Genomic DNA, 16,290 nt, shown 5'->3' on the forward strand with positions numbered 1-16,290 from the left:
AATGGAAAAAAAAAAAAAATTGGGGGTTTGAAATTTAGGGTTTATGACGAGACACTCTTTCTCTCAACATAATATCCCTTAAATGATTAAGCTTGCACCTGGGACCATTTGGAAGATGACGCCAGGAACAACGACACTACAACCTCCTTGTTTAGGATTTGTGTTGAGTTGGTGTTACGTTAGAAACTTTAGTGACTGCAATGATTGAGTTTCAAACGGAGTGAATCATAAAATCGAACCAATTTTGAAAGCTAGTAGTGATATTTTATCGACAATGAAAGAATGAAAACTGTGCAAAATGGGATTTCTTCATAGAATTATGATGTTCACGAAGGAATAAGGTTGTGTTTGGGAGTGACATTTCTAAAAATCTTTGAGTGTTCAAAACCCTTGGGGGCAAATTTGTAGTGTTTGGCAAAAAAATTTTGAAGGGCCATTGTACAAATGCTAGCCTTTCAAAGGCTGAAAGCCCAAGACAACTAAAGGCTATCTAGCATTCTTAGCAACTTACAGTGTACCTTAAAAAGAAAATTTTCATTATTCCTTTGTTACTCTCAAAATTTTATTAAAATTCCAAGTTTGACCATTTTTAAATAAAAACCCTAATCATCTACTCTTATTTTCCAAGCACATATGCCACATCACGCCGCTTCCCTTCCCTTCCCCTATGCTCTTCTCGACTCTTCTTGAGATCTCACTCTTGCCACTTCAAAGCTTACCTCTTTGATCACTGAAGCTCGCCTCTCCAATCATCTGCTAAAGCTCGCCTTCCCCTCATATAGGGAATTTTTGTTTTCTGTTTTCCCTTATTTTTCTTAACTTTACCATTAATCAAATTGTGACCTATCCTCAAAGCCGCTGACCACAACTCTACCAAATTTAAGATTGATAAACATCAAAGAGTCCAAGTCCGACATTTTTCTTAAAGTTTGCTCTTTTAATCCATTTTCCTTATATTTTAAATTGCGTCAATCCAAAGCAATGTTTGAGGAAAGTGAGTGAGGCATTTGTAGATCAGAATACGAACTATCCTTTCTCATCAAGCAAAGGATCCTATGCTTCCCAAAACTTAATTTTCTTTTGAAAGTAATTGCTAATCGAAATTCAACAAATGCCACCAGAAAAAGCCCCACGGCAAACTTCAAAATGATCTTCAAACTGAGATAATTGTGCCAATAAAAAAGAAAAAGAAAAAGAAAGAAAAAAAAAACAGAAGGCTACAGAGGACGTAAGTGGGGCATCTGAACTAACGAGGGTAAGTACCAAATCTAGCATTGATTCAGGTGCAATACTATTTGTGTAAGTTTTGAGATTGATGGGCAAATGGAAATCAAAGATTGGTAATCTTTCCTAAGATATTTACAAGCAGTTCAGAGACTCAATTCCTAGCATTATTTCATGCGAGCATTAGGCATCTTTATAGGTTTGTCTAAGAATTTCAATACTAGTAATGTTGAGGTGATCTTGCACTGGTTTAATTTCATAAAATTAAGTAAAACACCATTAATTCAAGTAAATTTGTCCATATCAAATCGGTGATGTGCCACATAAGATGATCGATAATAATGGGGACCGTCACATCAATAATTTTAGTTGAGTTTTCGTTGGGAGGATTGATTAGAATTTCACACAAAGATTTTAAACTACATTGCAACAATAAAAAGACATTAGGACCAAATTGAAATCTATAAATAACTTTAGGATTGAAAGCAGAATCTTTAATTCCAAATGAATCAAACCTAAGGATTCCTCCGCAAGGTTTGTTCACAGAGGGTGTCTCTTTCCAAAGGCATGAGGGCAGATAAAAAAAATCTCCTGTACTATGAATGCCCCTGATCAGGGCACTGAGATGTCTTCTCATTCTTCCATAATCCAAGCTTGGTGAAGGAAGAGATAAGAGGGCCCTATGGTGCTTTTCCTTGGAGGTGGAAAATTCTTCTTCCCCCATCACATCAATCCCAGTAACCCCTTATCTTTGATGTTTAGGGTAGCATGATGCTAGGCATAATGAGTATAAGGATGTCTAAAATTCTCTTTTCTCCCTATGCCGTATGCTTCGGAAGAAGCTTATTTAATTTGGGAAGGGGCCCCTTCTCCCATATCTGTATAAATGGAATTTCCTTGGAAATCAAGGAAACGTAATGTTCATAATTAACATGTGCATTAATATTATAATGTTATTTTTTAACAAGAACTGACCCATAAAAATATCTTCCATGTAGGCTATCAATAAAGAGCAATCTTGAAAAATTATCACCGGTGACTAAGCAATGGAACTTTACAACCTAATGATAGGAAAATTATTCATATCCTCTGCTACAATTTAAATAAAAAAAGGTTCTTAGAAAAGTAAGGAAAACGTCCACCACAAAAGATCTTGGAACGCTTTTTGTACTTAAAATTCATAGGGGAAAAAAAGAAAAAAGAAACCCTTTTCTAGATTCACCAAGAAGACATCATATCAAAATCACTTTCGACTTTTCAATTGATTAATTTCAGTGACCACATGATGGACGACTAAGAAAAGGTAGGCACAAACGGCATGGAGACATTGGAGATGGGGTCATCTTTGTGAAAACCAACAAAAGGAGGGTCGGCTAATGGCGCTTGCTTTGTTTGGGGAGAAAAAAGGTGATCCTTTCGCTTATGAGACATCTTTATCATTATAAAAAAAATACAAGGATATTATTTTGTGCCCATGACATGGGTGATTTCTAACTTTGCATTGTAAGTCATATAAAAAAAAATATGTATTTTTAAGCGTACCATGTCGCATATTTGGCATATTCACGTTTATGTCTTATGGAACTTTAGAATAGTTATAGTTTGGTAGAGAACCACTGGCGTATGTACACGCTAAATTAGGAATCCAATCTCTTGTTTTACTTGAATATAGATTAATGCTTTCTACTGCCAAGAGCGCATCATATAAACATATCAGCTTAAGGGTTTTACCCAATAATCATAACACCAATTTAGGAAAAATTACCCGTTTAGTCCCAAACCTATTTTACCGATATCAAGTTAGTCCTAAATTTTATAATTTTTTTTCAAATTAGCCATAAACCTTTGCTGATCAATTTTAGCTATAAATTATCGACTTGACAATCTAGTTATCGATAGTTGTCATACATGATACATTGCAATGTTAGCGATTTCCACTACGTTGCAAATGTTTATAATTAAATTAGCAAAATTAAAAAGTTTGGAATTGAATTGACATACCTACATTATGTTTGGGAATGATTGGATAACTCCCATTAACTTATATAACCGACTTAAATCGGTATTCTAGAAACACTAGAGTTGCAGCAAGTGGAACATTAGATTAACTTATGAGATATATCCAATATTTTTGGGTAAGCATAGTTGCTTTAGAGTTTAGTTTATGACCTATATATTATTTCAATCCAAAATAGCTCATGCCTCTAACAATACCATGCGGATAACTTAAGTAAAATCAGAGGCTTCACAAAGGGCTACACATAAAAACCAACCATTGCATGGTTCATGACTTATGAAAGATTCTATGATCACTTAGAAAAACGTGTGCGCACAACCCATACAAAAGTCATAAAAGCTTTATGGCATTCATTGGTTTCTTTCAACTTTCCACGTGGGTTGGGTACGAAATTAACATCACGATTATCATCATCAACATTATCTTTTTTTCATTGTTTGATGGGACTCTTTGTTTCGGTGCACCGGGAGACAATTAGATTGACCAACATCTACCGTCTCCAATGTTTAATATGAGCCTAATTACTCAACACCACTCAACCCTCAAGGTCCGAGTTTGATCGCCACATCATGAGGAGTCACATCGGCATGATAGCACTCCGCGATTCTCACGCACAGAGGTATGAGTACTTGAGACCACACATGTGGATTGGGGGGACTGATTAACCTAGTTGGTTAAGGAGCTGTGCCATTAGGCATGGTTAACCAGCCGTGGGATTTCACCCACTCATATCACGTCGGGCAAGGGACAGGGATTGGTTACCCCATGCCATTCCAATCGTAGAATGTGTTGCCACAGACGTAATGTTTTTGGGATTGGTTACCCACCTTCACTACCTATGAGCCTCCAAATCCTCGGCTTATGTCTATCCACCCGAGGGGATGGGGAGGCAAATACGGGGTCACCCACCCCAGAGCGGTTCTCCCGCCTTTACCTCCATAAATAGTTTAAGGACCTGCTTCGATCCAATCTTACGAGATATTATCCCAACCACTATATTTTTCGAGGCGTGGGAACTGCCTCTACGTCCCTTAGTTTTTTATGGTCGGGGGGCCCTTGTAAAGGTAGAGCAACCCTGCTTGGTTCAACTAGTACCCTACCAGGGGAAGACTCCCCAAGGGTACTCCATCATTACCAATGGAGTAGTTTAAAAACCCGCTCAGGTCTAGCATCCACCCTAGATACCAGCGCTCGAACTGTTCTTTTGTTTGCTCATATAACACTTGAACTTAATGGCATCATGAAAGATTGAGATCCAGACATGATCGCAAGTCAATCGTGCCCGGTGGTGCGCCAAACCTCTTGTGGGTTTTGTTGGTGGCATGACGTGCACAGATGGGACCTCTACTTCAGAAAAAAAAAAAAAAAAGGGCGGTCCAATGTTTATTCACCTATCATACTTTGGAATCATGACCAGGCAAGATATCATGTTCGGCCATTCGTGTCCTCTTATGTCCATCCCATGATTCAAGCAACTTGAATCTGAAGTTTTGGCTTTGGACCCACTTCACCAGCTGCTACCGTCATTGACATGGGACAACAACAATAACAATACAAGAGGGAGAATTACAAAAAAAAAAAAAAAAATTGCACCAAAAATAGGGAATTGTTGAAAATAAGACAATAATCTATGCACGGATAATAATGAGTGGAAGGCTCTAGACCAATATATTAGATTGAGGATTGACGTCTTAAATGCTGATGTACATAGATGGTGCTAATCAAATGATGTGCTTTTGCCAGGTAAAGCTAACTATTTCTCAAGTCTTATCTAATAAATACACGTGGGTCCTTTCGATTGGGAAAAGGTGGACATTAAATTCTCCACCGTCTGCACAATATACAGCTCAAAAAAGCAACACGAAGACTATGACAAATTACACCAACGGGAAGGAAATCCATTTATTTTTGGGGAAAAAATGGCGATGTTTGATGAGAGTGGTCACTGAACTTACCGTATGCCAAATCAAGATGTTCAACTCATACATACTTTTTGATCAAGACCGTCTTATACACAATTCCAATGAATTGAAGTTGACATGCCATCGACCTTATTCAAAAGTCTGATATGAAGATTTCAACCCACTGAAAATTTGAAATTATTCCCCGTGTGTATATTTATATATAAAGATATCATAAGAAAATCGATATGCTCGCAGACATTTCACACCTAAATCTAAGGGAATTGTACGATCTTACACCCACTTTCACTATTTTGGATGACATACTCAAAATTTGTCGGAAATAAATGCCATTGAATTCGATCGCGAGCACACTATATATTCAAGAGCTTGATTACATAAAATACAGATTCGAGTACACCCACTAAAGAAATGAGGTAAACTCAAGGACCAAATGTATACCTTTTTTTGTCTTTATTCGTAGTGTTATTACTATTAGAAAATCTCAAATCAGTTCCCTTACACTACACTTACTTCAATAATTTAAAATTCCAAACTGGACATCCCATAGTATATTCTTTCAAACCAATTCTCATTCCATGAAAATTCCAAACTGACCCAAAATCTACCCACCTTGTTATTTTTAATGGCATGATACCTTCATCTATATTTATAAATTACATGAGCATCAATGAGCCTTTTTTTTTTTTTTTTTTTGCCTATAAATATTAGCATCATCGAGTTTGAGAATACAAGAATCAAAAAGTGAAAAAAAAAAAAAAAAGGGGGGGAAATGCTCCCCTTCCTTTAATGTGATGTTTCTAAGTAATGCCCAAGCATGGTGGGGGAAGGGCCCCTCCCCCCACACCCTTTGAAAAATCAACCTACAAATAAATAAGGATTATCAATCCAAATAAATGAAAAGCAAACTAAAACCAAAAAATATAAAATAAAATAGTGAAATTATGTGAAGTGGGTGGTTGAAACGTCCCTCTAATAAAAACCCAAAAAATGCTTTTGTTTCTTTGGTGGTGGATGCCGCTGAAAAAATTGCATGGCGGGTGGGAGGGACTCTCTCTCTCCCTGTAAAAACCCTGCGTGACCATCATCATCATCATCATCATCATCATCATCATCTTCGTCTCTGATCCTCCATTGAAGAAACGAAACGACTCTTGCAGCAGCAACGACGAAGGGAGGAGTGGAAGACGGAAAGCTCCACCCCGCCAACTCCCTCCGCTCCGGTTACAGAAAACGAAGGAGGACCACGTGCCGTTGTCCTTGCGTTCTTGGTCCGTGGCGGGTCGCGGTCGGAGCTCGATCACCGTCGAGTGTTGATCGGCGGCGGCGGCGGCGGGGGTGTCGAGGATCGTCGGGATCGGGCGGGGCGGCAGAGCGGCGACCGGAGGCTTGACTTTTTCGCTACCTCCCTCTCGCTTTCTTGGTCTCCGCCAGGTATGATGAGTTCACTTCGGATTGCGACGTGTTGATTCCTTCTTTGATTATAATTTCTCACAGAGAAAGAGAGAGAGAGAGAGAGAGATGTGTTGCGATGATTCAGTCGCGATCGAGTCCGGACTGCGGTGGTCGAAGAACGGTGGTTCAGGGGATGAGCCTGGCGGCGCGTGGCGCTCACGCTCACGCTCGGCGGTGCCTGGAGAGCCGCCGCCGCCGCCGCCGCCGCCGCTTTAAATTCTTTTTTGTTTTTTTTTTCCTGTTTTACTTCATCATTTTCGGACTTTGTTCTTCTTTTTTTTTCTAATTTTTAAAGTTGTACGCTATTTTTGGAAAATTAGGAGAGCAGCGATTCGCAATAGATTTTTTTTTTTTAATTTTACTGTCACGGAAAGAAATCGGTTAGTTACCAAACGAAAGTGGACATGGTTTTTCTTTTCGGAAATGTACCTGAATCTTGTCCTTCTTTTTGTCTTTTAAAAGCAAGAAAGAAAAGCATTGGTTACTGAATTTTGCTCTAAGATTTACCATTTTAGTTAAATTTTAAAAATTTGATAAGATTGTATGTGATGAGAGTTACGAATTTTGAAATGTCTTAGTAATTTCATGTGGAATTGGAGTTAAATTGTAAAAGCTGCAAAATTTGAAAAAAGGATAATGTTGAAATACGAGTTACAAAATATTCCGAGTGTATTTCTCTTATTTTTCGCATTATGATGCCTTTGGGAAATTAAGAAAAATAGGGAGAATGAAAAATTCGGGTGGAAAATGATGGGAAATTTGAAAATTTCATGAGAGGTGATAGGAGAGAAAATCATTAAAATTGCGCAATCGCCGTTGTGGGCATCTTACAAGCAATTTGTTGCACATGATTTATAAAATTTTAGGATTTTACTAGTCTAACAGGAAAAAAAAAAAAAAAATGAGGGGAAAATGAACCGGGAGTCATGTTAGGACAAGTGGCAGAATAAGATGGAGTGAGGTGGAAGGTTAGATTTGGTGGGTTAAGATGCAGAGAATAATGTCAAGAAGGCCCCGCTGGCTGGGTGATGCAGCAGCAGACATCAGCTTCCACTTGAAGCCTTGTCAGTAGTGAGCTTTTTCCTGGTTTTGACGTGTGAATCTTGCTACATACTGGTTCTTGGGGAAAGGAAGAACTTTTAACTTGATCTTCATGCATACTTTGGGCCCTGAATTTGCCCTCGGATCTTCAACCTGTTGAAAGCTCTCCTCCCTCTCTCTGAAATGCTTGTTTGACCCTGTGACCCTTTTGTCCTGCCGAAAGAAAAGGAGCTCTTGCTGTTTCACTTCTTTTGGTGAAAGAGTGATAGCTGATCGAGAGCTGGAAGTCACATATCGTTGTGTTACTTTTTTCCTTCTTGGGATGAGTGAAGGGATCTGCTTTCTGGGTCTTTGCTCTTACCTGATGCTCTCCCCATTCGTGTCATCTTCATGAACTGGTTTTGAGAGGTGAGCTCTTGCCATGGTCTTTGCTTGATTTGAGAACGACCCTTTTTGGGTTTGTGTGTGGGTTGAAGGATTTGTTCTTACATCTTACGGCGAGTTTCTTTCATGGGAAACCAGCCACTTGGAAAGCATTTTCTGCAGACATGGCTTGATTGGTTGCAAGAATGAATGAACGGAGAACATCTTCATCTGTCGCCAAAAATGGTCAGGCAAAGATGGTCATTCGTGGCGAAAACATTTTCTGTTGACTAGTTCTTCTAAGCGATACAGGCGACCATGTTTTTTAGGAGAATGTTGTCCAGATTACTTGTGTTTTTAGTACCTAGTTTAATGGTTTGTAAATTGGATAGTCCTCGTTTTCTGTGAGAAAGATCATGAAATCTCGATATCCCTGACGCCAAAACTGCTCGAGGGCATGCTCTGCTGTGTGGCTACTCGACTACAAAAGGGAAGTGGTTTCTTATGTTAACTGAGAAAATACACTGCAGGAAAGCTGCCATACTGGGGTGAGCAGTATTGAGATTCATGGGTTGGTTGAGCAAGATCCTCGGAGGTTCTAGCCATCGGAAGCATTATCATGGGGGATACGGAGGTTATAGAAGTGGGGAGGAGACGCATAATTCCGAGGTGACAAAAACTCCTTTTCTATTCTATCCGTCAGTCTGTCTGTCATATGTGCTTGGTACTTATCATATGAGCATACATGGATTCTGACCTGGGTACATCGGACATTGGTATGGAAGAAGACAGTGAACTGATTGGTAAATCTAACTTCTTGATTCTGAACGCAGGATGAATTGGCAAATCAAGAAAGAGAAGAGGTTGACTATGCGATCGCACTCTCTCTCGAAGAATACGATCTAAAGGGGAAAAAGGTGGTTGGTAAGTTTGCTGATTCATAAGACCTAAGCATTCCCATGGTTGCTTGATTGCAAATTATATTTATCCTCTGAACTCTTTCAACCAATTTACTTGGACTAAGAATTTAAGAATAATTAGTTTCTTCTCAGCAGATTTGGGGATTGGCACTAGACTGTATTTAGAAAATAAACATTGATTGAATGGACATTGGACATTATTACTATGTGATCACAAACTTGTCCGTGTGTTGGCCTTGTTATATGACCAATTTGAAGAGGATGGATGATGACGCCTTTGGATGAAGAATGTTTTGTTGTTTCCCAGTTGCTGGTGTCACGTGAATTTGGAGATTTTAGTCTTCATCTGTTTGCTTAGTGCCATGTTATTTCATTTGTCTTCAGAAGCTGATGAAGATGACCGCTCAGAGGAAGAAGAACCACCTACTCATGTAGAATCAGAAGACGATGAACAAGTTGAAGCTCCGAAAGTGGAAGAGAAGCATAATGAATCTCAAGTGGAGGAAGATGAACAACTTGCCAAGGCTCTCCAAGAAAGCCTGAGTGTTGAATCACCCCATCGATATGAAAGTGGAAACATGTTTCCCCCTTACCCGTTCTTCTTCCCCTCTGGGTATAGGTAGGTCGTTTAGTAAGACGATTGCTTTAGTTTCCATGAGTAGTGACAAATCAAATGAGTAACCACGTTCCGTCTTTTTTTTGGCAAGGAGACTTTGTCAGATTCTCTGTTGATTTTGTTAACCCTAATTCAATCATATTTACGTCCTTTTAGGATGCCTAAACGATGGTTGTCTTTGTAAAACCCAATGTGTCTCGGCATTAGTTACTATACCTCATGTTCAGGTCATCAGATGGACAAGTGACCTTCGTATTGAGTTACCTATGACTCCGCGCATCTAAATTCCAGATCTGGTTGTGTCATCTAAAGTCAAGATCTGGGTTAGTGTCCATAACAGAATAACGAATGCCAATCATCTAATCTAGCAACTGCTGTTCGGGGGCTAATTCAGGGAAATATCAATATCATGGACTAAGATACCCTACTAGCAATGACCATGGATTTATGTTCCTGTTGCTGAGCCATTTACTTCCTGCAGGATTCATCTGATCTGCATATTGAATGTTTATTTCTTGTAGAATTTGTGCTGGTTGCAATGCCGAGATCGGGAGTGGGCGATACTTGAATTGCATGGATTCATTTTGGCATCCAGAATGCTTTCGCTGTCATGCTTGCAATCATCCGATTGCTGATGCTGAGGTCTGTTTCTTATCCCAGATCAAAACTCTGTTTAAGTATAACCTAAAGGTTTTCTAAATCCTCATAATTTGCAGCAGTATTGATTGTATGACGTACTGACTTTTAAATTTTCCTCGGTGTAAGTTCTCGGTTTGGGGGGATCGCCCGTTTCACAAGTCCTGCTACAGGCAACAGCATCATCCAAGGTGTGATGTTTGCAACAGCTATGTAAGTACATTTCTTTGACTGTAAGACATACGCTCCATCTAAAAATTGGCGCTATCAACATATTTGCTCCCTCTGTCCTCGTTGCCCAGTATTGAGAAGCTTGACTATTAATCTCTGTTGTATTCATTATTTTATTGAAGTAATAATCACCATTTGAACGACCTTCTCATCTCTTTGCAGATTCCAACAAATGCAGCAGGCCTTATTGAGTATAGGGCGCATCCTTTTTGGCAACAGAAGTATTGCCCCTCACATGAGCAGGACGGAACTCCTCGATGTTGTAGTTGTGAAAGAATGGAAGTGAGTTCTCCTGTAGCCACAAATGACCAAATCCATGTTTTGCCTCAACTAAAAATTGTAATATTTCTTGTTTCTTACTCTGTTCTTGATATAAAGCCTTCAAACTTTTCTGCAGCCAAGAGACACAAAATACTTGTCACTTGATGACGGTCGAAAGTTATGTTTGGAGTGTTTAGACTCGGCGATCATGGACTCAAACGAATGCCAACCGCTTTACCTTGAGATACGAGAGTTTTATGAGGGTTTGAATATGAAAGTGGAGCAACAGATTCCATTGCTGCTGGTCGAAAGGCAGGCACTGAATGAGGCCAGGGAGGGAGAAAAGAGTGTGAGTGCTTACGTCTTTCAGTTTCTTTAGTTAAAATAACTTACTGTTCGCTCAGCAAGATCGACTTTCTTCTTCACAATGATAGGGTAACCATCACATGCCTGAGACCAGAGGACTCTGCTTGTCTGAAGAACAATGCATTACCACGGTTAAGACTCTCTTCCTTTGACATTTCACTGCTTGAAAAACAGGGCTATTGCGAAGTAGATTGAAAGGCTTATGAACTTCTTCCTGATTTATCAGATTATAAAGAGGCCGACAATTGGGCCGGGCTATCTCTTTGGGATGAGGACTGAGCCTTATAGACTAGTTCGGCAATGTGAAGTGACAGCGATTCTCATTTTATATGGTCTTCCAAGGTATGTTTTATATCTTGCTAAACTTCATTTTTGGTTATTTACAAGCGAACTGCGACTTTGAGTGGCTGAACGCTTCCAAAACTCAGGCTGCTGACGGGGTCAATCCTTGCTCATGAGATGATGCATGCTTGGCTCCGGCTTAAAGGTTTTCTCTTTGCCTTCTTCCATCCAGTAGTCTTTTAAGGTGTACTTGATGTGCATCGAGGATACATATCTGACAGCTGAAGCTTCTGCAAAAATTGTTGATTGCTGTTTGGCAGGTTATCCCAATTTAAGGCCAGAAGTTGAAGAAGGCATATGCCAGGTTTTGGCTCACATGTGGCTGGACTCTGAGACCTATTCTAGCTCTGGAAGTGAAGTTGCATCCTCATCTTCCTCCTCATCCTCACCGTCATCGTCTTCATCAACGTCCACTTCATCGAAGAAAGGTCTGCGGTCTGACTTTGAGAAAAAGCTTGGCGAGTTTGTCAAGCACCAAATAGAGGCAGATAGTTCGGCAGCCTATGGAGAAGGGTTTAGGTCAGGCAACCGGGCTGTGCTCAAGTACGGCCTCCGAAGTACACTTGACCATATCAGGATTACCGGAAACTTCCCTTTGTGAATAATTTTCATAGAAAAATTGAATCAAGTGTTGGAAAAACACAGAGAAATATAGTTTGACAGGCAAAAGAAGATACAAAGAAGAACGATCACAAGACTGAATAAGAGATGGAATGCTGATGAGACATTGGATGAATGTAAATTAGTTCAGGATGTAATCCAAACGCACAAAATTATCTCCTTCCTCTGTAATGGCGTGTGCACTTGACAATGTTTTTGTTGTGGTTCTGGACTTAATATTCAGTACGCTGTGTTCATCCGTCGTTGAAAGAATTTTGGTTTTGTCATGCTTGAAGCCGTTTTAGAGAGTCTTGAACAAGTAAGCTCCAAGTTGGAATTGTTAGGTAGGTTCACTGGAAGGCCAGTCTTTTAAAGAATTTGAGAATCCTCGACATGGAGCGAAACTCAAAAGAGAAATGGGAAACTCGATCTACCCATTCTTGACCAACAAAGCAGCCATGAGCAAAGCGACTTGCACAAAGACGTGCATAATATGTGGAAGAGCAGCACACGATACCGTGACTGCTGGAGAATGTGACAAGATGGCGGTGACAGTCGAGCCAAGATGAGGAGCAGCTTGAGGTCGACAAATGGAAGAGGAAGTAACCGTCGAAGCAGAGTACAAGTACAGAGAGCTGAGGAGAAGAAGAAGACGCGAACATCCGATCCCAAAAACTCTGCTTGTATCCTTCCACTGTTGCAGTCTCGTTTCGTTTCCTTCAGAGTCTGTAGGTTTTGTTTCCAGTACCAGTCAATCAGTTTTCCCTGATGTCTATAGTTTGGTCTGTAGAATTAGTGTTTAGGCGTCTTTGTTCGCAAAGTTGACTTTTTCAAGCCTTTGCATTTACATTTTCAGCACTTCAATTTCAGAGCACTTTGATTTCCTTCCGAATGCATTTTCGAGCGGTTTCATCATCGCTCTCAGGAGCTCGCCAGCCTTTTTTTATTTTTTTAATAGGTAGATTTACTTGTATTTTTCTAAACCTCAATCAAATGAGGGTGGACAACATCCACTGCATGTCCTTATGAGTTTATACAAAATAGCGTATTCAAGAACCTTAAGTTTCCCAAGTAAATCCCAAATGTTCCCAAAGGAATTTAGGAAAACATAGTGATGATGACCCAATTGTCCCAGAATTAAGAGCAGTCATATGTCGGCACGCCTTTTAACTTAAGAAACACACCATTCCAGACAAGTTTAGCGCTATTTCAAGGCTCGAGCACTTTGTATCGGGTCTGAACTAGAGTTAGATTTCGAGTGTGCACGTTCCCAATTGCCTATAATCAGATTTTATGCAATTAATTAGCACGGTCTCATATTTGGAACACTTTCTATTGAGTTTGGACTAGCATAACAATTCAAGCGTTCACATTCCCAAAATTTTGTTGGAATTAGATTCCATCGAGTTTGTGCCAGTTTCACCATTTTGGATGACATTCTCAAAATTTGTTGGAAATAGACACCATTGAATTCGATTGTGAGCACCTTGTATATTTAAGAGCTTGATTGCATAAAATATGGGTTCAAGTGCGCCCACTAAAAAAATGAGGTAAACTCGAGGACCAAATGTATACCTTTTTCCTCTTTATTTGTAGCGTCATTACTATTAGAAAATCATTATTGGCGATGTATGTAAATGTTAAGACGTAGAATGCAGCCTCTCTATTAATAATATAGTATGGTTTGATATGAATTCCTAAAGCTTCTCTCCTCTCTTCTTTTCTGCTTGGTATGATTTTTTAAAACTAAAAGAATGTTTTGATCAATCCTGAAAGTATGCTTTGCATTTGCCACAATGTGGAATCTATACATGTCACGCCCCGATCCTCGAGCACGTACTCATCCCTCATTGGTCGATTTAATTGCGACGTCCTAGGACGTATCGCTGACCTATTCATTTTAATATGCATGCGGAAGCATATAATCAATTCCCAGATAATAAAACAATGTGATAGAAAAGTATGATTAATTTTTCACAAAATACCTTTTATAAACACACATGTTTATACACAAAGGTTTACAAAATGAATCGGCTCCCTACAAAAGAGAGTTGTCATACGACTAGCTAGTCGGACATGGTCACCGATTCTTCAGGCTTCACCTCATGAACTTCGGGTCTCTTGGTCATTTGCCAACACCATCTATGGACCTAAAAATGGTTATACAATAACCAATAAGACAATGTCTCAGTGAGTTCTACCCCTTAAGACTTGATTAGGAAGTCAATACGCCTTAAGGGCTGTCTAAGCACAATCACAGCTAGAGGACTTACCTTGGCCTTAGTCCCATCCTTGTAAGTTAGCACAATTCATAAACTCATCGAGTCACATCAACACATTGATCATTCACTCAGATTGACTTATCGATCAATCGACCTAGTTAGACCATTCTTCGGTCATTTTAATCCATACCATACATTCTCAAAGATGATATATTTAGTCACTGAGCCCATGTGCCTTCTCCAAGATGATATACCTAGTCATCGAGCCCACGTGCAACCTCCAATATGACATATCGAATCACCGAGCCCACGTGCATTCTCCAAAGTGATGTACCAAGTCACTGAGCCAATATAATACAACGTCTTTCTCCGAGATGACATACTTAGTCATCAAGCTAACGTAACATAGCGTCTTTCTCCGAGATGACACACTTAGTCATTGAGCTGACATAACGTAGCATTCTTTTTCACCTTTTATCATACCCGATAAAATAACCATGTGTGTGGGTACACAGTTGGCCTTAGCCAAAATACCATAATTTCATTTTCACAATTCCCACAATTTTATATAGTCCACCAAAATATTTTTGGTATTGTAAACCGATCGGTTATTTTCCAATCAATTATTGAAATTAAATCAATTTAAGAATAAATTCCAAAAATGCAATTCATATAAAATCAGCACAATTTAAGGCTCAATTAAATAAATAGATCACACCGCTGAAATCAGCATAATTTTCTGGTCACTGGCCATCCCAGTCTAATTTCCGGAAAATAAATAAATAAATAAATAATTACAGAAAATATTAAATAAATGCAATAAATCCAATTTAGGCCCGTAATGCCTAATTGGATGCCAAAACAGACCTGGAAAAATTCTGAAGTTTATTAAATAAATACTAGAATGTATTTACTCACTAATTGCACTAACTAACCACCTAACATGCATCAGCAGATAATTAAATTAACTAATCTAATCAAATCTATCCACCTAACCATGCTTAATTAAATCTAATCAACTCATAAACATCATTAACCTACTAAACGAGGTTTAGTGAGTTAAACTCACTTGTTTTGTGATATGATCGACTCAAATCGTCGAGGACGCAACGGGGCACGATCCTCTCTAAAGCGGCATGACGCCAACGGGGCTCGGCTTGGGCCTAAAAATTGGCTCGCAAAGCTTCTGATTTTCTGCTCGGGTTCCTTGGCTAAAGGACTGATTTGAGTGGTTGATTTTGTAGAGAGAAGGGCTGAACTTGCGGCTTCAAGCGGCTGTTGAACGAAGACGCGAGCTGAACCAAAATCAAGTGGTTTCATGGACTCAAATTCGTGTGGATTGCTTCGGTTTCTTACGGGACGACAACACAGCTCGAAAGAAATGGGGGCGACAACGCGAGAGAGAGAGAGAGATTGAATAGAGAGAGGTTTGAGGGGGTGTGTCGGTCAAAAGATTAAAGGAAAAGAGAGGATAAGGAGATAGGAGATAAAATTGAAAGAAAAGTCAAAGAAGTGAGGAGGGAAAATGAGACACGGTAGAGAGAGAGAGAGGGGGGACATCAGTGGGGGAGGAATTCGCACATGTGAGTGAGTGAGTGAGTGAGAGAGAGAGAGAGAGAGAGAAACGTGGGCGGCCGAAGGGGATGGGGGAAAAAAGAAATAGAAAAAAATTAAAGAGAAAATCCTATAACTCAAAAATCTTGGTCACACTTGCTCTTGTTTAGTCCAAATTGGTCTCCAAAAATTCCCATGCTAAAGTAATTGATCCTCACTTGCTTTCTCGCACTAAATTTCCCCTAAACAACAAATCTCGGACAACAAAACGGCCATTTCCTTGAATTCCGAATTCTATTTCATTTTTCTCGGAATCCGATTTTCTGAACAAACTTCTCTAATTGAGGTCCGATTTGTTGAGGAAAAATCCCATAAAAATTTCCTTTTACTAATTCACTTACATTAGATGCCAAAAGTTCCTTTAAATTGGCCAATCCGAATTTTCGTTCGTTTTCCGAATCGTCCGAATCGATTTTCCGTAAAAATCCTGAACTCATCGAAAATTCTTTGAAAGATGAGT

The 16,290-nt window shown here is 39.5% G+C and overlaps 1 protein-coding gene across 1 annotated transcript in view; it reads left to right on the forward strand.

Moving 5' to 3' along the window:
* Window positions 1-6,173: 6,173 nt before the first annotated feature.
* Window positions 6,174-16,290, forward strand: part of LOC104418121 (protein DA1-related 1) — a 29,434-nt gene continuing 19,317 nt past the window's right edge. Inside the window, exons 1-8 of the mRNA XM_039302286.1 lie at window positions 6,174-6,597; window positions 8,553-8,691; window positions 8,856-8,946; window positions 9,327-9,561; window positions 10,080-10,200; window positions 10,324-10,407; window positions 10,588-10,707; window positions 10,823-11,035. Of these exons, the coding sequence (XP_039158220.1) occupies window positions 8,590-8,691; window positions 8,856-8,946; window positions 9,327-9,561; window positions 10,080-10,200; window positions 10,324-10,407; window positions 10,588-10,707; window positions 10,823-11,035 (966 nt within the window). The 5' untranslated portion in view covers window positions 6,174-6,597; window positions 8,553-8,589. The remainder of the gene's footprint in view (window positions 6,598-8,552; window positions 8,692-8,855; window positions 8,947-9,326; window positions 9,562-10,079; window positions 10,201-10,323; window positions 10,408-10,587; window positions 10,708-10,822; window positions 11,036-16,290) is intronic.

Source organism: Eucalyptus grandis, chromosome 9, assembly GCF_016545825.1.
Source record: "Eucalyptus grandis isolate ANBG69807.140 chromosome 9, ASM1654582v1, whole genome shotgun sequence".
In the NCBI taxonomy this organism is placed as follows: Eukaryota; Viridiplantae; Streptophyta; class Magnoliopsida; order Myrtales; family Myrtaceae; genus Eucalyptus; species Eucalyptus grandis.